Here is a 26,662-nt window from a genome sequence, read left to right on the forward strand (position 1 = left end):
AACAAACCTTTGTTTTCAGCACAAACCCGTTCAAGATTAGACAAACAAACAGTGTACAGGGTTACAGAACAGGAACGCTGATGGGTCACCACAAGGCGCCCCGTAAAAGATGGGAAAAGGGTCAACGCTGCGGGAGGATGAGTAAAAAAAATACAATCTAGACTGGGCTCCTAAGGGGGCCCAGTCTGGAGTGGGAAAAAACCTCCATAGCAAAGGACATATACATATTACAACATCCATCTCGAGACTAGCAACGGTGGCGGGCTGCAGCTCTTCAGGCGCTGCCCATCCATCCATCACCCCTAAGGGATTCGCGTCAAGGGCGTTGGATGGGGGGGAGGTATGTGTGTGTGGCGTATATTTTTATGGATGCATGTGTGTGTGTAAGCCTGCCGCGTGTCTCTATTCCGCGGCAAATATTTAATTAACTGATTATTTGGCGTACCACTAGATGGAACACATGTACCACTTGTGGTATACGTACCCAAGTTTGAAAAGGACTGCCTTAATACATAAAGAACAAAAGCATAGTTAGCTGGGCAGAAGTCCACAACATTAGGTACCCCTGCACAACTTACCAGATCCAAAAACATCTGAAAGACAGTGTCAGAGTGGTCTTAATTTAACACTTCATTTTTCTCGTGCAGTGACTGTACAGGTCAAGCTTGAACATTATTGTAGGGGCATCTTATTAAACTATACTGGCAACACACACAAAAGCAGGAGTATGTTTAGATGAGGTGTGAAGGCAAACACAGTAGAAATGAGCAAATATAGGAAGGGCAGCAGGAAGAACAGAAAAAAGCCAAATTCAACAAGAGTCGAACCCTCGTTTATCGCGGTTATTGATACCGGACATGACCATGGTTAACATATATCCTCAAAGTAAGTAGGGTTATCTTTATGAAGTCAAATATGTTCATAGAGCACAACCTTCTCAATATATTTTTAATATTAGAGCCCTCTAAACTTGAAATAACACTCACTTTCACCCACTTTCACGCCACCTTAATCACTCGTCTTGAGAACTGTGTGGGCATTAAGGGCGCCGCCCTCAACTGGTTCCGGTCGTACCTAACCGACAGGAGTTTTTGTGTAAAAGTAGACAGTTTTATGTCGTCCACAGCTCCTTTACCACATGGGGTCCCCCAGGGCTCAATCCTTGCCCCAATTTTATTTGCGCTTTACCTTCTCCCCCTTGGTTCTATTTTTAGGAAGTACAGTATTGCATTTCATTTTTATGCCGATGATTGCCAGATTTATTTTCCCATGGCACAAAATAACACGGTTCAACGTCTTATTGACTGCCTGCACGACATCAAAGTCTGGCTTTCAGCTAACTTCCTGAGCCTAAATGAAGATAAAACAGAAGTTATGTTGTTCGGTCCAAGTCGCTCTCCCTCACCCAACGTTGACCTCGGCACTCTGACCCCGTATCTCAGCGACTGTGTCACAAACCTGGGGGTAAAGTTTGACTCAGATTTTAAATTCGAAAAACAAATCAGCAGCGTCGTTCAAAAAAGCTTTTATCAATTACGCCAAATAGCGAAAGTGAAACCGCTTCTATCAAGACATGATCTTGAGAAATTAATCCACGCTTTTATCTCGACTCGTCTTGACTACTGTAATGCCCTGTATGTTGGCATTAGCCAGGCCTCCCTCGCCCGCCTGCAGCTCGTGCAGAACTCTGCTGCTCGTCTGCTAACACAGACCCGCAGACGTGAGCACATCACCCCTATTTTAGCGTCCCTTCACTGGCTCCCTGTGCGTTACCGAATACATTTTAAACTCCTTTTATTTGTTTTTAAATGTCTAAACAACCTCGCGCCAACCTATCTCTCCGACCTCCTTCAGCCTTACTGCCCCACCCGATCCTTAAGATCAGCCGATCAGCTGCTGTTGACGGTCCCTGACACAAGGCTGAAGCTTAGAGGTGACAGAGCTTTCGTCGTTGCTGCTCCCAAGCTCTGGAACGACCTACCCCTGAGTGTTAGACAAGCCTCCTCTCTTCCTGTTTTTAAATCTCTCTTAAAAACATACTTTTATTCCATGGCTTTTAACACTGAGTGATATCCATCCTGCAATGGCGCCCCATAATACACCTGCTGTGATCCTGTTTTTATGTTTTTATGTTTTTATTAATTCTATTTTAATTATTATTATTTTTTATCGTGTTCTGTTTGTGTTGTGTTGTGTTTGCTCGGTACTCGTTTTATCTTTTAACCTGTTCATTGTACAGCACTTTGGCTACCCCTGTGGTAAATTTTAAATGTGCTCTATAAATAAAGTTGATTTGATTTGATTTGAATATAACACATTCACCTGTAATGTACTCGCCTGTAGCCCAAAGCATCCTCTAAGTCAGTGTTTCTTAACCATAGGGCCACATAGGGGCACATTGCTGGGCTGCATGAGTCCCGTAAAGGCCGTTTCTCGGCTGTGAAATCGTAAGGGCCACAGGGTTACTTAGTTGTAATACACTTTTCTACCACTTGAGGCAGTAATGATAATATTAAGCAAACAGAAGAAATCTGGCGCTAAAGTCACAGAGAAGTTTCCTAGGTGCTATAAGTCATTTGCACTTTAATTTTAATGACAGTTTATTTAAGAAACAGTATTACTTATTAAGTATTTAGTTAAAATCTATTTATTTTAACACTGCGTGATTGTATGTAAAAAAAAAAATTCATCAGTTTTTATGGCTCCCTTTTTTGTAGTATATTTGATTAGTATTTATTTGTGTAATCAGCTTGACCTACTGTAAGCCTTGATAATAATCTTTGTGAACACATTGTTTCATATCATTTGACAAGTTTAATCCTGTTAGACATTAATAATGAATGTTATTAAAATCAAGAGTGAGATGACTAATTAAGTGTTAATATTTGAGTGGGCCCTGGGCCCCTCTGTAGTGGAAAAGTTGGGCCCTGAGTTCAAAAAAGGTTAAAAACCCCTGCTCTTTGCGTCATTGCTATGGCCGTCGCCTGGCCACCAAAACTCAGCCACGACGTGGAAATACATTTCATCTCTGCATTGTAATTCCACATTGCTCAAGCAAAATCTGTGTAATTAATGTCGAAGATAAAGTGTATCAAAATAGTTAATTTCCACTTTGGCCGGAGAGTTGCTGATGGCTGAGAGCTGATGGCAGTCTTGTTAGCCTTAGACTCTGTTGCTACGTCCCGCTGTTGTCTTTTGATATTGCTCGTGTCACAGTAGAAAAAAATGCATCCTGCATTACAAATAAATGCAGGATATAGACTTGGAGCCATTAAAAAAAATAAGGAATTTTGTATCATGCAAGTTGAACAGAATAGTTAAAAATGCATATTACATAAATAGAAAACAACTACAGTAAGTAATGCATTCACCAATATGAAGTTAAATTCACAACAAATTGTCATGAAATTCACAGCAAAACTCTCACAAAACACAGGGAATGTGCCAAATACAAAAAATCGCAGGATTTTACAGTACTTTCGTTGCCTACATTCCGCTGTTCAAGTGCATACATTTTGTTCCAAAAATCCAATTGATAATTTATACACAATATTTTCATACATGCGAATCGTTTTTTTAATTGAAGAAAATAGTTTTTATGCTTGTGAATATTTTTTGTTAATTGGAGAAAATTGTTTTTATACTTGTGACTTGTTTTTTAATCAGAGAAAATTGTTTTAATTTGTGAATTGTTCTTTTTTTACTTGCAGAAAATAGTTTTTAAACTTGCGAATCGTTTTTTCAATCGAATCAAAATATTTTTATACTTGTGAATTGTTTTTTAATTGAAGACATTTTTTTAATAGTTCTGAATATTTTTTTTAATTGCAGAAAATGGCTTTCTTTACTTGCAGACACTTGTTTTTATACCTGCAAAGTGTTTTTGAATTGAAGAAAATAGTTTATATACTAGCAAAACATTTAATTGAAGAACATTTTTATAATTGACTTTGGGTTTTTTTACTTGCAGAAAATAGTTTTTGTACTTGCCAGTTGTTGTTTTTTAGTGAAAAAATATATTTTTATACTTGGGAATTTTTTCAATTGAACTTGTTGAGAAATGTTGTTCTTAAACTGTTAGACAATTTGCTCACGCATTTGTTCACAAAGTGGTGACCCTCGGCCCATCCTTGTTTGTGAATGACGAGCATTTCAAAGAAGCTGCTCTTATACCCAATCATGACACCCACCTGTTCCCAATTAACCTGTTCACCTGTGGGATGTTCCAAATAAATGTTTGATGAGCATTCCTCAACGTTCTCAGTCTTTTTTTGCCACTTGTGCCAGCTTTTTTTGAAACATGTGGCAGGCATCAAATTCCAAATGAGCTAATATTTGCAAAAAATAACAAAGTTTTCCAGTTTGAACGTTAAGCATCTTGTCTTTGCAGTCTATTCATTTGAATATAGGTTGAAAAGGATTTGCAAATCATTGTATTCTGTTTTTATTTACCATTTACACAACGTGCCAACTTCACTGGTTTTGGGGTTTGTTGTTAATCATAGAACTGGCACCCGATGTTATTAAAAAAGTATTGATTTTGAATTTAATCGTTACCCCCAAGAATAGAATCGTATCGAATCGTGTGGTGCCCAAAGATTCACAGCCCTAAAAACAACTGCCCTTTACTTGTCCTATCAAATATGCTATTAAATAATGATTTTTTTTTCTGACCGTAGAAGACAATGATGGTGTGGTTTCCCAACTGATCTTGAAAGTTGCATGACAACCCATGACTGTAAACGTATTCAGAGTTGTTTCGTTGACTCAAACTGTACTGCACTTCCAGAACTGAACTGTCCATCCACCAGCAGCAGGACGAGACGAGCTACTACTATTTTAGAGGTTACAACAACCCTGGGTGAGACCAATGTTCAAATCTCTGCGTATCTTGATCGCCATTATAAAAAGCATTGACCCCATGCGTCTTCACTTCTCCGTCGTCTGTCCTCAGCGGGTAAATACAAAGGGATGCAAAAGGATTGTTGTTTGGACGGCATGAGCGAAACTCCTCTCTCGTACACTTGTGAAACGCGCAGCGAATACATCACCGACGGCGCCGAGTGTGTGGAGGCCTTCCTGTACTGCTGTAAGGAGGTGGAAAGCCAACGGGCTGACATGAAGCATGACACCCTCAAAATTGCTCGCAGTAAGTGATTGACACGTGGGATGGGATGAAAGATCTCCGCAGTATTTGTCCGCAAGCCGTGTTTCATTTGTTTTTCATTTGACACCCGTTACGGTAAAGGGAGAAGAAGACGGCACAGAATGCAGGGACGTAGTTTTAGCTCTATTTATTATATTTACAAAAGTATGGACTGTGAAACTAATCCAAAATGTGTATGGTGTGCGACTATGTGTAGCGATTATCTGTAGAGTGTTACCGAAAGTGTTGAGCGAGGTGCGGAAATCCAAGGGGGCAAGGCAAGCTCGGAGGTCCGTGGGCAGGCGTGAGGTCAAGGGCAGGGGTGAGGCGTCAAGAGTCCGTGTCCAGGCGGGAGGTCGAGATCCAAGAGGCATCCAGAGAACCAGAGGGAAGACGAGACACACAGCTCGTGACACGGGAATGGAGGAATGCTGCTGGAAGACGACAAGGGACACAAGACAAATGAACACGGAGGGGGAGAAACACAGAGCGAGAGAGAGTGGGCATGGAGCTAGAGATATCCGGCTTACTGTACTGGAACAGGTTGCTACACCTGCCGCCGGGGAGCTCATCAGCGGCAGGTGACTTGAGTGCTGACTGATTGGCGATTGAATGCAGCCGCCTGCTGCAGTTGGAGTGGCGCACGCAGCGCAGCGCACAGATGAATGCACACCGGAAACCAGCAAAACCACAAAACCAGCACATAAAAAAATCAAATGGCCCTTTTTTTAGTTTCATTCTTTAAACAAAACTAGAAAAAATATCATCTCCATAGTTCTTCAAATTTATCATCCATCCATTAAATTGAAAACTGTGTAAACCAGGGGTGTCAAACGTACGGCCCGAGGGCCGGATCAGGCCCGCGAACAGTTTTTATCCGGCCCGGGAGATGAGTTTGCTAAGTATAAAAATGTACCTGACATTTTTGAATGAAAGAAACAGTTGTTCTAAATGTGTCCACTGAATGTCGCAATAGCAATTCTTTGTATCTTTGTAGATTAAGCTACATATGTACAAAATAAACCACATAATGTTAGTACATCAGTCGAGGAAAATGATCAAACTACATAACTGAAATACTGTAATTTTATTTTGATATCTTTTTTTATCTTGATATATTGAAAATGAACACCAATGAGTTGACTGTTGAACATTATCACATCACTTATTCAGAAAATATAAATAACGACAAATAAAGAGAGAATATTATTAACCACAACATGTAAGTGTAAAAAAAAAACAACATTATGATTTGTACAATTTCAGAATGTCATTGTTTGATCTATAAACAAAGAAACCAATCTGAAGATGGCTTTATTTTTAAGTTATCGTACCGTGATTTTACCAGTCCGGCCCACTTGGGAGTAGATTTTTCTCCGTGTGGCCCCCGATCTAAAATTAGTTTGTCACCCCTGATGTAAACGTATAATAAGCGTATGAACCAAATGTTGGTGAATTTGTTTTAGTTGTTTTTACCCATAAGTAGTTTGTACACAGATATTTTTGACAGACCAAGTTGCTCATAATTTTGTGCCTGTTTTGCCACTTTCCAAATGTGTAACTATGTCAGCAAATGTGTATTTATGTCAGCCCTTCTTGGTCTTCTTCTATGTTTGTTTGTCTGCAAGCCCTAATCCACTTTCAGACCACTGAAATTACTCTCTCTCATGATTCTTCTTAATTCCATTTTTTAGGTGAGCAGCAGAATAGCCAGTTTTACTTGGACAACATTGAGATTATTACCCGCACCGAATTCCCTGAGAGTTGGCTGTGGACCACTATCAAACTGCCTACTTGCCCTAATCAAACGCCAAAATGGTGAGGAAACCAATCTTTTCAGTATGATCCCACATAACACTAGCTAAATAGCGTGTGCAAACTATAAAATTGTGTGTACCAGGGTTGTACGGTATACCGGTATTAGTATAGTACCGCGATACTAATGAATCATATTCGTTACTATACCGCATCTAAAAAGTACTGGTCCCCCTCCCGTTGTCGTGTTGGCTTTGAGACATGGCTAGGAGACAAATCAAGTACATTTATAACCCTAAATATCAACCATTTAGGACGAGTGATTGCTATACATGCTTCATTACACACCGTAGTCATGATAATAGTTGAATTAGGATTTATCTATGGTTGACAATCACAAGACAAGATTTCATCATGCCCGATCATTGACCATTAAGACAAGCTACTTGGCTTTGATCACACCTATCACATGTGAACGAAGGGCATACTTAGTCAACAGCCATACATGTCACACTAAGAGTGGCCGTATGAACAACGCCAACACTGTCATAAATATGTGCCATATGGTGAAACCAAACTAAACAACAATGACACATTTTGGGAGAATATTTGCACCGCAACACAACATAAACACTACAGAACAAATTCCCAGAATTCCCTGCAGCATCAACTCTTCCGGGACGCTACAATATAAACAAACGCCATTGGTAGATCTACGCCTAACATCCACTGTAATGATACCAGTACAGGAGCGTATCTCGTCGATACTGCTATAATTACATCAATATTTTTTAGCTATCCAAAATCTTCTTTAATTTTTTTAAAATTTGGATTATGTTTATAAACTCAGGAAATATGTCCCTGGACACATGAGGACTTTGAATATGACCAATGTAGGATCCTGTAACTACTTGGTATCGGATTGATACCCAAATTTGTGGTATTATCCAAAACTAATATAAAGTATCTAACAACAGAAGAATAAGTGATTATTCAATTTTAACAGAAGTGTAGATAGAACATGTTAAAACAGAAAATAAGCAGATATTAACAGTAAATGAACAAGTAGATTAATAATTCATTTTCTACCGCTTGTCCTTAATAATTTTGACAAAATAATAGAATGATAAATGACACAATATGTTACTGCATACGTCAGACTAATTAGGAGCCTTTGATTGTTTACTTACTAGTAAAAGACAAGTTGTCTTGTATGTTCACTATTTAATTTAAGGACAAACTTGCAATAAGAAACATATGTTTAATGTACCCTAAGATTTTTTTGTTCAAATAAAGCCATTAATGAAATTTTTTGCTGTCCGCTTTATTTAGAAAAGTACTGAAAAGTACCAAAATACAATTTGGTACCGGTATCGGTACCAAAATATTGGTAATCGGGACAACACTAGTGTGTACTATTAGTGGGCAAGTAGCGTGTGATTTACTAAGACTGCGTGCACAATTGATAAGAAGCGCCCTATTTGACCAAGGATTTTGCATGTACTATACCAGCTGTCACCACTGGGGCAGTCAAATGCTGCATACTAGAGATGCGCGGTTTGCGGACACAACCGCGGAGTCCGCGGATTATCCGCGGATCGGGCGGATGAAATTTAAAAAAATAAGATTTTATCCGCTCGCGGGTCGGGTCGGGGGGATTAATTAGATTTTTTTTTTTTTTTTGCGGGTGGCAGTTAAACCAATTGGGAAATATATATACATAGTTAAATGTTGTTACCCACATACGAAAAACGAGCAGGCACCTGCAGCATATGCCACAACAGAAGAAAAAAAAAAAAAGAGATGGACACTTTTACGGAGCGGAGGGACGCCTCGCCGGGGTCCGGGACCGAGGCTCCTTCCCCCGAGAGGGCCCCACCGGGAGCCGTAGCTGAGGCGATCCGCGAGAAGAGCCCGACGCACGTCCAGGGTCACTACCGCGCTCACCGCACCGACACCCCGCCTCGTCCGCTTTCGCCGCGGCCGGCGTCACGCGCAGCAGGTAAGCAGCTTACCTGCCCGCCACCCCCGTGGCCGGGGGCTCGTAACATGGGTCACTCCGCGCGCTCCGCCCGCGCAGCTTACCTGCTTGCTCGCAAAATGATTATTAGCATTCAGACAGGTTAAAATGTTGCTAAAACCATCACTTTTCTATCAGTCACAGTGACTTTTCAAAACAAAAATATTACAGCAAAAATCATATGGGTTGATTGACATGTTTATTCTGTAAGCTAACTTCAATAGTTTGAAATTATTTTGACAGTTAATGCCAGTTATCCTGTCAACCTTTCACAAGACTTCAATTTGTTAATTGAAAGTATAAATAGTATAAACACTTTTAACAGTATGTCGTGCTGTGAAATACAGCCGACAGGATGGCGCACCAAACACAAAGCAAGGCCATGCTGCAGGAGAACAATTAAGGACTTCTTTCATTTAAGGTTTGTGATAAACCATCAAACTCATTCGTTAAAAGGACTCTATAGTAATATAAAGCGAATTTTTCTGGACATTATCATGCAAGAAAAGTTTATTTTTGGGATCGCGATCACCGCGTAATGATTTTTAAAGGTTGCATTACATTATTAACTGTCCCATGTGATCAGCCAGTGCGATTGGAAGTCCATGCTCAATTATTGCCTCCGTAAATAAAACTTCGGCATTTATCACATCCAAAGAATCTGTTTGGGCGACGAAAAACGTTGAAAGTTTTCCACTTTTATCGCTAGCAACGGCATTAGACTTGTGTTTTTTTGTCCCAACGTGGTCTTTTACATCACTAATTCCTCCGTGTCCAATCGAAAAATCTTGTCTGCACAAGGTGCAATTCGCGTAGTTTTCACCCTTTTTTAAATTTTTTTATTAATATTAGATATATAACAACGGGCGGATGGCGGGCGGATGCAGTTCTGATCAAACGTTACATCGGGTGGATGGCGGATGGTTGACGACTTTCTGCCGCGGTTGCGGATGAAATAAATTGCCTATCCGCGCATCTCTACTGCATACCCATTGCAACATATGTATGCAGCGTACAACTTTGTACCGTGTTTATTGAGCTATCACGTCGTTACGTCTTCCATGTATGCTGTGCTGCATGCTGTGTTATTATGTTGTGCATTTTAAAGTTAAAGTAAAGTTAAAGTGCCAATGATTGTCACACACTGGGTGTAGCGAAATTATTCTCTGCATTTGACCCATCACCCTTGATCACCCCCTGGGAGGTGAGGGGAGCAGTGGGCAGCAGCGGTGGCCGCGCCCGGGAATGTATGCTTTACCACTGCATATCTGACTAAAACGTTTACCAACTTAAAAAAATGAAAAATATTGTGTTCGAAAGTGAAAATCCCCAAGTAAGAAATGATCAAGCCTTTTTTTTTTCATTTCAGTGAGACCACATCACATGTGAGTTATTTTCCCCTGCAAGACACCATCACAACCTGGCAGTTCACGGGCATTAGTCTATCCAGAACTCACGGTGAGAGTCCGCTCACTACAATCTGTCTTTCTTTTAAGGGGACCTATGATTATTCTAATCTGCATTTAAAATACTTCTCTGTGGTCCAGATCATGCGTATTGAAAATGCTTCGGTGTAAAGTGCGCAAAATTTTTTCTCCACGGTTACTTTTATAACACGCTTTTTGAGTCTGTCTGCAAGATGTTTGATTCTGGTTTCCAGATTATAAATGAAACCACGGCCTTTCAAAAATATCATAATTTATCTTTAAAAAATGTACACTGTTTGCATATACACTTTTCAGTTGTCATTATTATTTTTTTCAGACATGTTCAAAAATAAATTCATAAACATTATATACTGTATATTCACCTGGCCACAACAATAGGTACACACTCGCTGATTGATTCAGACATAAAAAAAGATGCTTTTAGCAGCATTTATTCACTGCATCGGTGTTATTATGCCAAAATTAGATGAAAATATAAATTTGTCCCACCTTTTTTGTGTTTCCTCATAGCCTGAAGCACTGGCTAAAAGCTTTAGATATCCAGTGCAGGCCAAAGATTTGGACACACCTTCTCATTCAATGTGTTTTCTTTATTTTCATGACTATTTACATTGTAGATTGTCACTGAAGGCATCAAAACTATGAATGAACACATGTGGAGTTATGTACTTAACAAAAAAAAGGTCAAATAACTAAAAACATGTTTTGTATTCTAGTTTCTTCAAAATAGTCACCCTTTGCTCTGATTACTGCTTTGCACACTCTTGGCATTCTCAAGATGAGCTTCAAGAAGTAGTCACCTGAAATGGTTTTCACTTCACAGATGTGCTTGAAGCTCATTGTGAGAATGCCAAGAGTGTGCAAAGCAGAGCAAAGGGTGGCTATTTTGAAGAAACTACAATATAAAACATGTTTTCAGTTATTTCACCTTTTTTTGTTAAGTACATAACTCCACATGTGTTCATTCATAGTTTTGATGCCTTCAGTGACAATCTACAATGTAAATAGTCATTAAAAAAAAGAAAACGCATTTAATGAGGAGAAGGTGTGTCCAAACTTTTGGCCTGTACTGTATGTCCAAATAAGTACGTCCGCCTCGCGGTGACGTCACAACGTAGCCAGACTGCAAAACCCGGCAAACAGAGGCATTCAAATCTATGTGCAAGCTCATGCCAAAATGTATGATCCTTATAGACCAGGGGTCGGCAACCCAAAAACGTTGAAAGAGCCATATTGGACCAAAAATACAAAAAACAAATGTGCCGCAAAAAATGAAAAGCCGTATATAAGTCTTATAAGGAAGGCAACACATGATGTAAGTGTCTATATTAGCTATAATAGCCTACTATCAAAATTACTATGTGTCGCAGGCTGAAGCAAATCTTCATTGACAGAAATTTTAAAATTTAAAATTTATTCTACACATTTTTACAACATTAGAAACCATTAGTGAATCAGAGGCTACTTAGAAGGTGAGATAACTTCTGGAAATTACTGGCTTTTAATGGCCAAAGGTAAAGGTGTGTGTGTTCAAGTTAAAGGAAACGGCAGGCTGTCATCTTCTAATAGATTTATTACAATCTTTGGCAAGCTAGGTAATGTTTGCTGGGGTCTGGAACAACATGGCACACAAACAACTATGAGAAATTCAGCCAATATTACATACAGATAATGTCATGAGCTATGCAACACTAAATTATATACAAAGAGGATAAAAGTAAAGGAAATTAAATGAGCTCAAATATACCTACAATGAGGCATAATGGTGCAATATGTGCATACAGCTAGCCTAAATAGCATGTTAGCATTGATTAGCTTGCAGTCATGCCCTGACCAAATATGCCTGATTAGCACTCCAACAAGTCAATAACATCAACAAAGCGCACCTTTGTGTATTCACGCACAGCATGAAACTTTTGGTGGACAAAATGAGACAAAGAAGGGGTGGAAGATTTTACATGTAAACAAACTGTTGCGTCACAGTCCACACTATGGTGAGTTCAAGTACCGCCGAAATTAGTAGGACAAAACGATGTTCACCAAATACTCTCATCAGTGAAGCATACACACAAACATATTAAACGGTGTGCTTTCTAGCAATCGGGAAGGTTTGTGTCATGTTTGTCCTCAAACAAAAAACATACTAAAACAAAACAGTTATTTCCCCCCATCTTTTTCCATTTTCAATCCTTTTTTAAAAATGCTCCAGGGAGCCGCGGGTTGCCGACCCCGATTTAGACGCTTTAACACAAGTCTCCAGCACTGTAACAATATTTATAAGTCAGAAAAGACCAAATTCGTCATCGGTCCCCTTTAAAGCCGAAAGCCAGTCTGACATTGTAGTCTCTGTACTAACTTTCTTATATCTTCTAGGACTCTGCGTTAGTTCACCATTAGAGGTGATCGCAAGGAAGAATTTCTTTATCAAACTCATGCTTCCTTATTCTGCTGTGCGCGGAGAGCAGATTGAGATCAGAGCCATCCTCCACAACTACAGCCCCAATGAAATCCAGGTAAGTCTGTTTGCCTCCAGCCTGCTGTTTTCTCTGATACAGTTCACAGTTTCGACACAATAAATCCAGTCTATCCCCTCAGTCTTGATATCCGTTTGTGTGTTCAAGGTACGCGTGGATCTTTTTGAGACGGAGCATGTGTGCAGTGCGGCCTCCAAGCGCAGAAGGTTCCGTCAGGAGGTCGACGTCGGGCCCCAAACCACACAAGCCGTACCTTTTATCATCATTCCTATGAAGGAAGGAGAGTTTGGTATTGAGGTCAAAGCAGCTGTGAGAGATTCTCATCTCAACGATGGAATCATGAAGACGCTGCGGGTGGTGGTAAGAGGAAATTACATTTATCAAAAGTATTCATTTATTTTGCTGATGTGAAGTGAATTATATTTATATAGCGCTTTTCTCTAGTGAATCAAAGCACTTTACATTGTGAAACCCAATATCGAAGTTAGATTTTTAAACCAGTGTGGGTGGCACTGGGAGCAGGTGGGTAAAGTGTCTTGCCCAAGGACACAACGGCAGTGACTATGATAGCAGAAGCGGGGATCGAACCAGGAACCCTCAAATTGCTGGCACGGCCACTCTACCAACCGAGCTATACCGCCCCAATGATGACACTATTAGTTATTATTAGTCAAATAATTATTAAACAAAAAGCAACTGATTTAGCCTACTTCGTGCCTAAAAATGCTTTAAACCAGCGGTGTCAAACTCATTTTAGATCGGCGGCCACATGGAGAAAAATCTACTCCCAAGTGGGCCGGGCTGGTAAAATCACGGCACGATAACTTAAAAATAAAGACAACTTTAGATTGTTTTCTTTGTTTAAAAATAGAACAAATACATTCTGAAAATGCACAAATCATTATGTTGTTGTTGCTTTTTTTACACTTGCGTTTAATCATTTATTCGTCGTTATTTGTATTTTCTGAATAAATTATATGATAATGTTCACCAGTCAACTCATTGGTGTTCATTTTCAATGTATCAAGATAAAAAAAATTGGTAACACTTTAGTATGGGGAACATATTCTAAGTAACAAAGACTTAATTTAGAGTCATTTGGACACTAGGGGAACATATAAGGGTTAGGGTTAGGGTTACTAATAAGCAATAATTCTGAGGTTATTGAGGGAGGACTCTTAGTTAATGGCTTACTGGTTATATAAAAAGGCCATGCAGAATAAGGCATTAATAAGTACTTAATAATGACTAATTAAGAGCCTATATGTCACTAATTTGCATGTTAATAAGCAACTAATTAATGGTGAATATGTGGTCCCCATACTAAAGTGTTACCAAAAAATTATATCTACCGTATTTTTCGGACTATAAGTCACAGTTTTTTTCAAAGTTTGGCAGGGCTCCAGTGCGATTTATATATGTTTTTTTCCTTCTTTATTATGCATTTTTGGCAGGTGCGACTTATACTCCGGTGCGACTTATACTCCGAAAAATACGGTAAATGAAATTACAGTATGTTATTCACGTAGATTGATAATTTTCCTCGACTGATGTACTAACATCATCTGGTTTGTTTTGTACATATGTAGCATCATCTACAAAGATACAAAGAATTGCTATTGCGACATCTAGTGGACACATTTAGAACAGCTTTTTCCTTAATTCAAAAATTTCGGCTCATTTTATAAAACCTGTTTGCGGGTCTGATCCGGCCCGCGGGCCGTACATTTGACACCCCACCTAGCGCTCCTTATTTGTGGTCACCTAATAATCTCTCCACGCAGGAGAGGGGGGCAGAGCAGAAAAGAGATGGCAGATCAACTGGTCTAAAAGGGGGGTCTATTTAAAGGCTAGCGTATACAAATGAGTTTTAAGATAGGACTTCAAATCTTCTGGAATACCCAATTAGGAATAAACTTAAATGTAAAAAATAAGATAAAAAATAAAAAATGGTACAAATTTACTAGGGGTATGAATCATTTTGGCTTGACTGTGTATGCAAAATTATATTTTACCAAGCAGATACCAACGTAAATACACGTATTATACATTACACAACAGCTAAATAAATAATTCAAACAAATTCCAGCAATACCAACATTAAGCACAATTAGCAAACAGATTCTGTCCAATCTTTTTTTCTGTTTCTGTCAAGCATCTGTAAAGAATGTGTAGTTATACTTAAGTACTGTATTATAAGTATTATTTTTTTTACTTGAAAATGTTTTCTTTTTTAACTTTTCCAGTCAGAAGGTGTTCTGGTTAAAGCTCCCAAGACAATTATTCTTGACCCTACCAATAAAGGGCAAGGTGAGTTTAATTTCCAACACTGTAATTTGTCACTGTGTTTTTTTGTTTTCCCTTTGATCCATCCTCTAACGTGGGTGCTTTGCCTGCAGGTGGTAAACAAGAACTCATTCTCAACAGCCAAATTCCGAAACAGGACTTGGTACCAAACTCGCCCACCAGCACAGTGATCTCCGTCATAGGTGAGATATCATTTTTGTATTCTGCCTTTAACATTTTGTTATATATCTACAAAACTATTAGGACATCTTGCCGTTTCACCTAAATGACAGCTATCTGATGGTCGGAATTAAAGAATAAATGGAGTTAGCCCCACCCCCTTTTGTAACAGCTTCCACTCTTTTTTACGCTCTCATCTGCAAATTATTTTACCGGACTAAATCTGATTTAGGGACTAGAAATGTCCTATCTAGTCGTTGAGGCTGTGATCTAGTCAACGTCCAAAGGATACCGGTAATCAATGTATTTGCTTAAAGACTAGAAAGGACAGAAGATTTGAGCTGACTAAATTTGATTTAGAGACTAGAGCTGTCCTCTCTAGTCGTTGAACCTTTAATCTATTCAACGCACAATGTCTAATCAATGTCTTTTTTAAAGACTAGATAGGACAGCTCTAGTAGGGACTAGAAATGTCCTATTTAGTCGTTGAGCCTGTGATCGAGTTGACGTCCAATGTCTAATCAATGTATTTGCTTAAAGACTAGATAAGACAGCGCTATTCTACAGATGATCTGAACTGACTAAATCTGAGTTAGAGACTAGAAATGTCCTATCTAGTCGTTGAGCCTATAATCTAGTCAACGTCCAATGACTATGCTACAGATTAGATAAAACAGCTCTAATCTACAGATGCTCTGATCTGACTAGATCTCATTTATAGACTAGAGCTGTCCTATCTAGTCGGTAAGCCTGTAATCCAGTTAACGTCCAATGTCTAATCAATATATTTGCTTAAAGACTAGAAAGGTCAGGTATAGTCTGCAGATGTTCTGAACTGACTAAGTCTGATTTAGAGACGAGAGCTGTCCTCTCTCGTCGTTGAACCTTTAATCAATTCAATGCTCAATGTCTAATCAATGTCCTTTTTTTTAAAGAGTAGATAGGACAGCTCTCGTCTACAGATGATGTGAACTGACTAAATCTGATTTAGAGACTGCAGGTGTCCTATCTAGTCATTGAGCCTGCACTCTAGTCAACATCCAATGTATATGCTACAGACTAGATAAAACTGCTCTAGTCTACAGATGTTCTGATCTGACTAAATCTGATTTAGAGACCAGAGCTGTCCTCTCTCGTTGTTGAACCTTTAATCAATTCAATGCTCAATGTCTAATCAATGTCCTTTTTTAAAGAGTAGATAGGACAGGTCTCGTTTACAGATGATGTGAACTGACTAAATCTGATTTAGAGACTGCAGGTGTCCTATCTAGTCATTGAGCCTGCACTCTAGTCAACGTCCAATGTCTATGCTACAGACTAGATAAAACTGCTCTAGTCTACAGATGTTCTGATCTGACTAGATCTGATTTAGAGACTAGAGCTGTCCTCTCTAGTCGTTGAACCTTTAATCTATTCAACGCCCAATGTCTAATCAATGTCCTTTTTTAAAGAGTAGATAGGACAGCTTTTGTCTACAGATGATCTGAACTGACTAAATCTGATTTAGAGACTGCAGGTGTTCTATCTAGTCGTTGAGCCTGTACTCTAGTCAACGTCCAATGTCTATGCTACAGACTAGATAAAACAGCTCTAGTCTACAGATGTTCTGATCTGACTAGATCTGATTAAGAGACTAGAGCTGTCCTATCTAGTCGGTGAGCCTGTAATTTAGTCACCGTCTAAAATCTGTGCTCTAGGACTGCATAGGACAGCTATAGTCTACAGATGATCTGAATTGACTAAATCGGATTTAGAGACTATAAAATATCCTATCCAGTCGTTGAGCCTGTGATCGAGTCGACGTCCAATGCCTAATCAATGTATTTGTTTAAAGACTAGAAAGGACAGCTATAGTCCGCAGAAGATTTGAGCCGACTAAATCTGATTTAGAGAGCTGTCCTCCCTAGTCGTTGAACCTTTAATCTATTCAACGCCCAATGTCTAATCAATGTCCTTTTTTAAAGAGTAGATAGGACAGCTTTTGTCTACAGATGATCTGAACTGAGTAAATCTGATTTAGAGTCTGCAGGTGTCCTATCTAGTCGTTGAGCCTGTAATCCAGTCAACGTCCAATGTCTATGCTACAGACTAGATAAAACAACTCTCGTCTACAGATGTTCTGATCTGATTTAGAGACTACAGGTGTCCTATCTAGTCATTGAGCCGTTAATCTAGTCAACGGCTAATGTCTAAACAATGTCTAATCGAAAACTAGATGGGACAGTTATAGCCTAGAGCTATACTCCTGGAAATTCCTGGCTTTTAATGGCCAAAGGTATAGATGTGTGTGTCCAAGTTAAAGGAAACGGCAGGCCGTCATCTTCTAATAGATTTATTACAATCTTTGGCAAGCTAGGTAATGTTTGCTGTGGTCTGGAAAAACATGGGACACAAACAACTATCAGAAATGCATCCAATATTACATACAGATAATGTGTCATGAGACATGCAAAAATTAAATTATATACAAAGAGGATACAAGTAAAGGATATTAAATGAGCTCAAATATACCTACAAATGAGGCATGATGATGCAATATGTACATACAGCTAGCCTAAATAGCATGTTAGCATTGATTAGCTTGCAGTCATGTACTGACCAAATATGCCTGATTGGCGCTCCAACAAGTCAATAACATCAACAAAGTTCACCTTTGTGCATTCACGCACAGCATAAAACTTTTGGTGGACAAAATGAGACAAAGAAGGAGTGGAAGATTTTACATGTAAACGAGTTCAAGAACCGCCGAAAATAGTAGGACAAAACGATGTTCACCAAATACTCTCATCAGTGGAGCATACACACAAACATATTAAACAGTGGGCTTTCTAACAATTGGGAAGGTTTGTGTCATGTTTGTCCTCAAACAAAAAACATACTAAAACAAAACAATTATTTCCCCCCATCTTTTTCCAATTTCAATCCTTTTTTAAAAAAATGCTTCAGGGAGCCACTGCGGCTGCACTAAAGAGCAGCATTACGGCTAGAGAGCCACGGGTTGCTGATCCCCGGCCTAGAGACTAGCTCAGCTCAGCTTTGGTCTGGTCTCAGCTGGTCTACCATTGCTGTCCTATCTAGTCTTTGGTCAAACACTACAGCCGTCATTAGCCGAGATGATTAATTTACAGTCGTGTTCTAATTCTTTCACATGACTACATATGTGTTTATTTATGTGTTTGTTTATTTATACAGGTAGAGAGCAAGTGAGTGTACTGGTGGAGAACGCCATTGCCGGAACGTCTATGGGTAGTCTTATCTATCAGCCCACAGGCTGTGGAGAGCAGAACATGATCCACATGACCCTGCCTGTAATTGCTACCACGTATTTGGACAAAACCAACCAGTGGGAAAGTGTAGGCTTTCAGAAACGTGCCACGGCCCTACAACACATTAAGACCGGTAGGTATACTTTACGTTATCCACATTTTACCCAAAGGTTTTTGTTCCAGTACGTTACTGAAAACGTTAAGTCATGACCACATTCTGCGGATTGCTCGACGGTTCAGTAACTGATAAGTTAAGTCAGGGGTTCTTAACATTTTTGATCTCGGGGCCCAACTTTTCCACGACAGAGGGGCCCGGGGCCCACTCAAATATTAACACTGAATTATTAATCTTACTCTTGACTTTAATCATACTGAATAATTATATCTAATGTTTTACAACCTTGTCAAATGATATGAAAGCCTGTGTTAATCACAAAGATTGATTACAAAAAATAAATACTACCGTAATCAAATATACTGCAAAGTAGGGACTCATAAAAACTGATGGAAATTTTTTTTACATACAATTAAACAGCGTTAAAATAAATAAATTCTAATTTAATTAATAATAATTTAAAAAAATAAAATAAAAAATAAAAATAAAAATATATATATCCATCCATCCATTTTCTACCGTTTGTCCCTTTTTGGGGTCGCGGGGGGTCGCTGGAGCCTATCTCAGCTGCATTCGGGCAGAAAGCAGGGTATATATGTATATATATATATATGTTAGGTTTTTTTCCTGACCTAACGTATATACCGCTTTACCTCAGTATTGAGCACTGTATAACGGATAAACCACAGAAACCTTGACTGTATATATATATATATATATATATTTTTTTTTATTATTTATTATTTTTTTTTAAATACAGATTCATCACTTTAGTCATAATTTTTGCGCTTAAGAAACATCTCTAAGACTTTAGCTCAGACTTCTTTTGTTTGTTCGATATTGTCATTACCGCACCAAGTGGTGGAAAAGTGTAAACCGTGTACCGTTGCGGCCCATACAGCTATTTTTTGGCGGCCTTCTAGGGGGCGCTCGGAGCCCTATGGTTTAAGTTATATCCGGCCAGAAATACTGTCTCCAAAGGCCTCGGGCAGGTTATATTGACATGGCAACACATATACCGTATTTTTCGGACTATAAGTCGCAGTTTTTTTCATAGTGCGATTTATATGTTTTTTTTCTTCTTTATTATGCATTTTCAGCAGGTGCGACTTATGCTTCAGTGCGACTTATATTCCGAAAAATGCGGTAAGCTTATATCTGATTGGACAAAAAAAAAAAAAATCAAACAAACTGTGGTACGTGCACCATTTGTGGTATGCAGGCTTCATCTTGATTAAAGTACAGTTTTTTATTTTACTATATTCAAACACAGTGTTACTGTTCAAACTGTGCATAATGTTACAGTGGCCAAAAATATGAAATATACTCCTGCCTTGTGTTTAATGAATATTCAGGCCTAGTACGCTACTGTATTTTAATGTTGGTCATTATGGTGGTACTTGGAGAGCCAAGTTTTTTCTGAGATGGTACTTGGTGGAAAAAAGTTTGAGAACCACTGTATTAGACAATTGGAAATATAAACAAATACCAGAATTTGAGTTGTAAAATGTAGGCCAGTGCTTCTGATAGTTTTTAGGCCTGCAAACAACTGATTAAACCTATTTTGACTGAACAGGCACAATATTAAGTAACATTTAATATTCACAACTATTGTGAAAGCCTTAAGAAAGGTTGACCACTGTATAATTAGGTTAAATACAACTCAAATAGCCCTGCGATGAGGTGGCGACTTGTCCAGGGTGTACCCCGCCTTCCGCCCGATTGTAGCTGAGATAGGCTCCCGCGACCCCAAAGGGAATAAGCGGTAGAAAATGGATGGATGGACAACTCAAATAAAGCATTATGACACATTTCCAGCCGAGTGGTTGGCAGGTTGCATTGTTGTTTAAAAAGTTGATACACAAACTGCACTGTTTTTTGCAAGCTTCATTAATTGTTTTCATGCATGCTGATGTCCAACAAGGATGTGAGCGCCATGTTTTGTTTGACCTTTAGAGAATATTTTTTACAGAAAAAGTGTAAAGTTGTAGAATGTTCGAGACCAGAGGTCACACTGTATAATTGACCTCAACTGCAAACGACGAATGATAATTAGATGTCAGAGTGGTCAAAGTGGTTCAAAAGTTTGTTTGATGTGCACAGGATTCAAAAACCAGCAGAAATATCGGCAACCGGATGGTTCTTTTGCTGTTTGGGCCAAAAGACAAGGTAGCAGCTGGTGAGTCAAACAGCGTCTTATATTTACACATTATGGAGGAGATTGTGCATGCATGCAAATAAACATAAGTTGTGCACTCTCTCTTCTTTCAGGCTGACAGCCTATGTTGCCAAGGTTTTCTCCATGGCCAACCAGCTGGTGGCAGTGCAAAGGGATGTGATATGTGATGCTGTCAAGTTTCTTATCCTCAAAGCACAGCAACCTGACGGCATGTTTAGAGAAGTTGGAACAGTTTCTCATGGCGAGATGATTGTAAGGGCAATGTATCAACAATTTAATTCTGAGGATGCCGCTGCTGCTGACAACAGTGTGTGTCTGTGTCTTGTTTGTGTTTGTGTGTGCAGGGCGACATACGTGGTGGGGACTCGGATGCCTCCATGACGGCCTTTAATGTTATTGCAATGCAGGAGTCAAGGGCACTTTGCGCTGAGACTGTTAATGTGAGTATTCCTTTTGCTGACCTCTTTAGTCCTAAGTTAGGGGTCGCCAACCCGTCAATCGCGATCCACCAGTCGATCTTTGGGACCCTATTGTTAAATCGTGAAAATATTAGAAAATATATATATATTAATAGGATATCATTGCTTGCCAGCGACGGTAAGCTAACAAGCTAAATAATAGAGTCCGTGAACATTGCTCCAAAGTACGGATTTTGTGTTGATTAATTCTGAATACAAAACTAAATATTGACTTGTGCAAAGGCAGTAATATATGATAAAACCAGGCGGCAGCAAAGAAAGACTTTCCCGTTTATCCCCTCTTTAATCACACAGGGAAAACCTGCCAGGAACAGCTGATTTTGCTGCTTCCGGCGCTGACGTAAGATGACTCACGTCCCATATGTAACCATAGGATGAACAAATAAGTTAAGTTAAAAGTCAAAGTACCCATGATTGTCACACACACACTAGGTGTTGCGAAATTATTCTCCGCATTTGACCCATCACCCCTTGGGAGGTGAGGTGAGCAGTGAGCAGCAGCGGTGGCCGCGCCCGGGAGTCAATTTTGGTGATTTAACCCCCAATTCCAACCCTTGATGCTGAGTGCCAAGCAGGGATGACTTTTTCATAGTTTTTGGTATGACTCGGCCGGGGATTGAACTCACGACCTACCGATCTCAGGGTGGACACTCTCACCACAAGGCCACTGAGCAGTACACTACAGTACTAAGACTATAGTGGCCATAATCAGTTAGCGTCTACAGAAATGGTGCCCAAAGTACAGCACAGGGGCCATTTGTGGCCCTTCTTGTTTGTCATTGGCCCTAGGCACAGAAAAAAATTTTTTTTTAAACACCAGCAAAAATTGGAAAAACAGCAAGCACAATGAGAAAAAACTAATTGTTGACATCAGTCAATAATAACAACACAAAGCTTTGTCTTTAAAAACAACAACAAAAAAATATGTGTGTGTGTGTGTGTGTGTGTGTGTGTGTGTGTGTGTGTGTGTGTGTGTGTGTGTGTGTGTGTGTGTGTGTGTGTGTGTGTGTGTGTGTGTGTGTGAATATATATATCCATACATACATACATATATACATATACACATACATGTATATATATATATACATATATATAGATATATACATATATATAGATATATACATATACACATACATGTATACATACATATATACTGTGTGTATATATATATGTATATATATATATATATTTATATTTATATGTATATATATGTATATGTATATGTATATATATATATATATATATATATATATATATATATATATATATATATATATATATATATATTTGACGCAGGATTAGATTTTGCTTTGGATTTTGGTTGGTGACCACTGCACTAGAATATACTCAACAAGCTGAAGGACTAGAAGCAAGCTGAGTTGGCGCTTTATAACATATAGGAACAACGTAGAAAGATCCCGCACCAACAGGTGCGTGAGATTAGACTAAATAATCAGAGGGTTATTGAAAACCGGTGTGCTAGTCACGCCCGCCTTCCCCCTGGAAACTACGGCAACTGAAAAACAAAAAAAGCACATGGAAGAGACTACGCCTGCAGGAGGCACCAGAACACAGATATGTGATAGACACGACTCCCACTGGTGGGCTCACTGGCAAATTTCTCCTCAAAATTAACTGGACTGGACTTTAAAAAAAAACTGTTAACACGTTTTGAGCAAATAAATGACATGGATTTAAGCAAAACCTTAAAAAAATATATTCCAAATAGTATGTCCAAATATTGTTTATTATTTTTAAGTCAATTTAAATGATTGATTCTGATTTCTGATTATTCATGATTAATCCAAGTTTTAACGTGGAATTAATATTATTTTAAATAAAATTATAATACTGTTCAATCACAGTTCATATCGGTCATTATACTTCTATTGAATGACAAATGACCACAAAACAGCATGAAAACAATGACCACATTGTTTGAATGCAGACCTGCTTTGTAAATAAAATGCAACTTAAATGTTGCCAGTCGTATAAATAAAACACAAATAGCTCACTTTTCTTTTGTTTTTACCAGATTACCGGTAGCTATAATGTTGAGTAAAGCCAGAGACCCCTGATACTGTATGAATTTATAAAGTTATGACAGAGGAAAACGTCTTAAAATGTATCACTATTACAATATTAGAGAAACGAACCATTTAAAGCAGAGGTGTCCAAAGTGCGGCCCGCAGCTAATCGTTTACCGGCCCCCCACACATTCTGCAAAAATTGCAAAATTGATAGTATTGCAAAAATTTAAAAAAACATTTGAAAAAAGTGCAATGAGGTGAAATCTAACGAGAAAAAGTTGCAATGTTGACACAATGCTGCCATGCAGACTGTTTTTTTTCTTTTGGATTCTTCTATTTATTTATTTTTTTGCCATTGCTCGTAAAAAGACAAAAAATCTATGTTACAATGAATTATTACTTAAAAAATGTCACTTTAAAATGTTTTATGTGGAAAAAATATTGCATATATTGTGTGGTTGCCATATAAAAACATTAACGTTTTATTTGACAAAAGAGCATAAAACAAACAAAATAATAGTTCAAACGTAAAATCGACAGATACAGTATATCTGAGGTTGATCTCGTAGTTTACGTGTGAAAAGTTAAAAAAAAAACTAATAAAAATGTATCACTTTATGAGTGGGAGACCTTTTGGATCCCAAATATATTTAGTGGGATTTTATTTAACTTTTCACTGTGATTACTCAAAAATATTAAAGAATTAAAATCAATGGTGTCCTGCATTATTGATCTTTTAGGGCTCTAATTACTAAATACTGCATATTTCAGTTTTACTATTAAAAAACAAAGTTGTCTTTGACAGAAAAGGCATAAAACCTGGTTGTTGTTTTTTTACTTGATATCAACCTGAAGTTGATAAAGAGATATACTGTAAATAATAATAATTTGACTTATTTTTAACATTTTAATGACTGAGACCCTTGACCCTTGACTGGTCCCCGGGAGCCCTCAAGGTTAAAAAAAAAAAAAATCTATATAATTTGTTATGGTTTGAAAATGAAAAATATCAATGCTTACATTTTTCCATGTGTGGCCCTCAGTGGAAAAAGTTTGGACACCCCTGATTTAAAGCATCCAATCAGCATCACTATGGATTAAACAATTGTTACTTGGTTATATTCTATCATTATTGTGAGTGTTTTAAAAATGTTTTGCACACAGTTTGTTCACCAGTTGAGTCAAACGAGTCAGCTACACTCCAGCATTAAGCAAAGCACAGTCATTTATCTTAATTGTTTAGTTCATATTTAGGTCAACTATTTTTCCATCATGACCCCGTCCCTCTTACTCTCCCCACTCCTTCCGTTCAGAGCTTAGAGGACAGCGAAAACAAAGCTATTGCTTACCTGGAGAAGCGTCTGCCCAGCCTTGTCAACCCATACGCTGTTGCCATGACATCTTATGCTCTGGCGAATAAGAACAAGCTGAACAAGGAGATCCTGTTTCGATTTGCTTCCCCAGGTAAATTATAAAACATCCTAAAAACACTTTACTTAAATTACGTTACATTTCCATAATATTTTCTAACAAAAATACTATATTACAAAACAATGATTCTGGTAGATAGATAAGTTTTTGTATTTCTCCTCTGCAGACCTAAGCCACTGGCCTGTGCCTAAGGGACATATTTATAGTCTGGAAGCTACAGCCTATGCTCTTCTGGCCCTGGTCAAGGCCCAGGTGAGTTTCCTATATGTTTATTTGTCACGGCTCGCCACAAACAATTTTGGCACCACCTGCTGCACACTGTAACCCACACGGAGCAGTACGGAGCAGTGTTGCCAACTTAACGAATAAGCAGGCCGCTCCAGCTGTTTATTTTATTTGTTTCAAAAAAGCAACTGCCGACCAATCTAGTAAGGAAGGAGACTTTTGAAGACTCTGGCATGTAGGGACATATACAGTCTTTTTAATGAGTAGCAGCCGCATCGAAGTGAGGGGTTAAGTGGAGATGTCGTACCGGAGTCCCAAGCACAGGTGGGGCCCTCGGGATTTTTTATTTCTTGAATATGTCATTTATCAAAAAAGAAGACATCATAAATGTTCATATAGAATTAATACAGCCATGAAAGTTCAATATTAAACATGATTTAATGTCCAAAAGAAATGCCGGAAAACAGGAATCAGGAACCAGGAAACAAAATACGAGGAACCAGCGTACAGGAAATAGCTCACAGGAACCAGGAAACAGCTAACAATACTCCAGCACTGACTGAAGGGCGAAGCAGGTATAAATATCAGCTGGCTGATTGGCAGCCTGGGCACGCCTGGTATCAATCAGCCGCAGGTGAGGGGAAATAGCGCTCAGGGAGACAAGCAGGAAACTGAACCAAAATAAGAGAACTGACAGGAAATAAAACACAAACACAGCGGGAAAACTAAAACATAACCAAACTGTCAGTGACAAGCCTGACATTAAGAATTTCAAAGACTAACTTTACCCCGATCAAAATTGCTAAATGGGTAATTCCACTTGGATAGCAGCACACCAGACATCACAACGTCATCAAAGTTCACATTTGAGCATTCACACACACAGCACAAGCAATTTGAAACAAGATAAGACATACTTGCCAACCCTCCCGGATTTTCCGGGAGACTCCCGATATTCAGCGCCTCTCCCGAAAACCTCCCGGGACAAATTTTCTCCCGAAAATCTCCCGAAATTCAGGCGGACTCAGGTCCTCCACAATATAAAAAAGCGTACATGCCCAATCACGTTATAACTATAGAATGATGGAGGGCGAGTTCTTGGTTTCTTATGTGGGTTTATTGTTAGGCAGTTTCATTAACGTCCTCCCAGCGTGGCAACAACACACAACAACAGCAGTCACTTTTTTGTATACCGTAAAGCAGTTCGTCTGCCGTAAACAGCAATGTTGTGACACTCTTAAACAGGACAATACTGCCATCTAGTGCATTTGATGAAAGCACTTTTGTGCGTGCCACACATCAATGCATCATCAGAGAGGGTGTTCAGCATGGTTCGAAAAATAGTGACAGAGAATAGAACAAGGATGGACAATTCAACCCTTAACTCAACAATGAGTAGATGAGTGTTATGTGTGTGTGTATATGTAAATAAATGAACACTGAAATTCAAGTATTTATTTATATATATATATATATATATATATATATATATATATATAAATAATAAAATAAATATATATATATATATATATATATATATATATATATATATATATATATATATATATATATATAGCTAGAATTCACTGAACGTCAAGTATTTCTTATATATATATATATATATATAT

At 38.6% G+C, this 26,662-nt stretch overlaps 1 protein-coding gene across 1 annotated transcript in view; it reads left to right on the top strand.

Moving 5' to 3' along the window:
• The window catches only part of LOC133624502 (complement C3-like), an 87,737-nt gene that overhangs the window by 36,988 nt on the left and 24,087 nt on the right, over nt 1–26,662 (top strand). The window contains exons 17-30 of the mRNA XM_061988109.2: nt 4,790–4,861; nt 4,955–5,149; nt 6,841–6,964; nt 10,291–10,379; nt 12,743–12,882; nt 12,991–13,203; nt 15,090–15,153; nt 15,243–15,332; nt 18,502–18,708; nt 20,794–20,869; nt 20,962–21,121; nt 21,214–21,309; nt 24,692–24,842; nt 24,976–25,061. Coding sequence (XP_061844093.2) covers nt 4,790–4,861; nt 4,955–5,149; nt 6,841–6,964; nt 10,291–10,379; nt 12,743–12,882; nt 12,991–13,203; nt 15,090–15,153; nt 15,243–15,332; nt 18,502–18,708; nt 20,794–20,869; nt 20,962–21,121; nt 21,214–21,309; nt 24,692–24,842; nt 24,976–25,061 — 1,763 coding nt within the window. The remainder of the gene's footprint in view (nt 1–4,789; nt 4,862–4,954; nt 5,150–6,840; nt 6,965–10,290; nt 10,380–12,742; nt 12,883–12,990; nt 13,204–15,089; nt 15,154–15,242; nt 15,333–18,501; nt 18,709–20,793; nt 20,870–20,961; nt 21,122–21,213; nt 21,310–24,691; nt 24,843–24,975; nt 25,062–26,662) is intronic.

Source organism: Nerophis lumbriciformis, linkage group LG27 (genome assembly GCF_033978685.3).
Source record: "Nerophis lumbriciformis linkage group LG27, RoL_Nlum_v2.1, whole genome shotgun sequence".
In the NCBI taxonomy this organism is placed as follows: Eukaryota; Metazoa; Chordata; class Actinopteri; order Syngnathiformes; family Syngnathidae; genus Nerophis; species Nerophis lumbriciformis.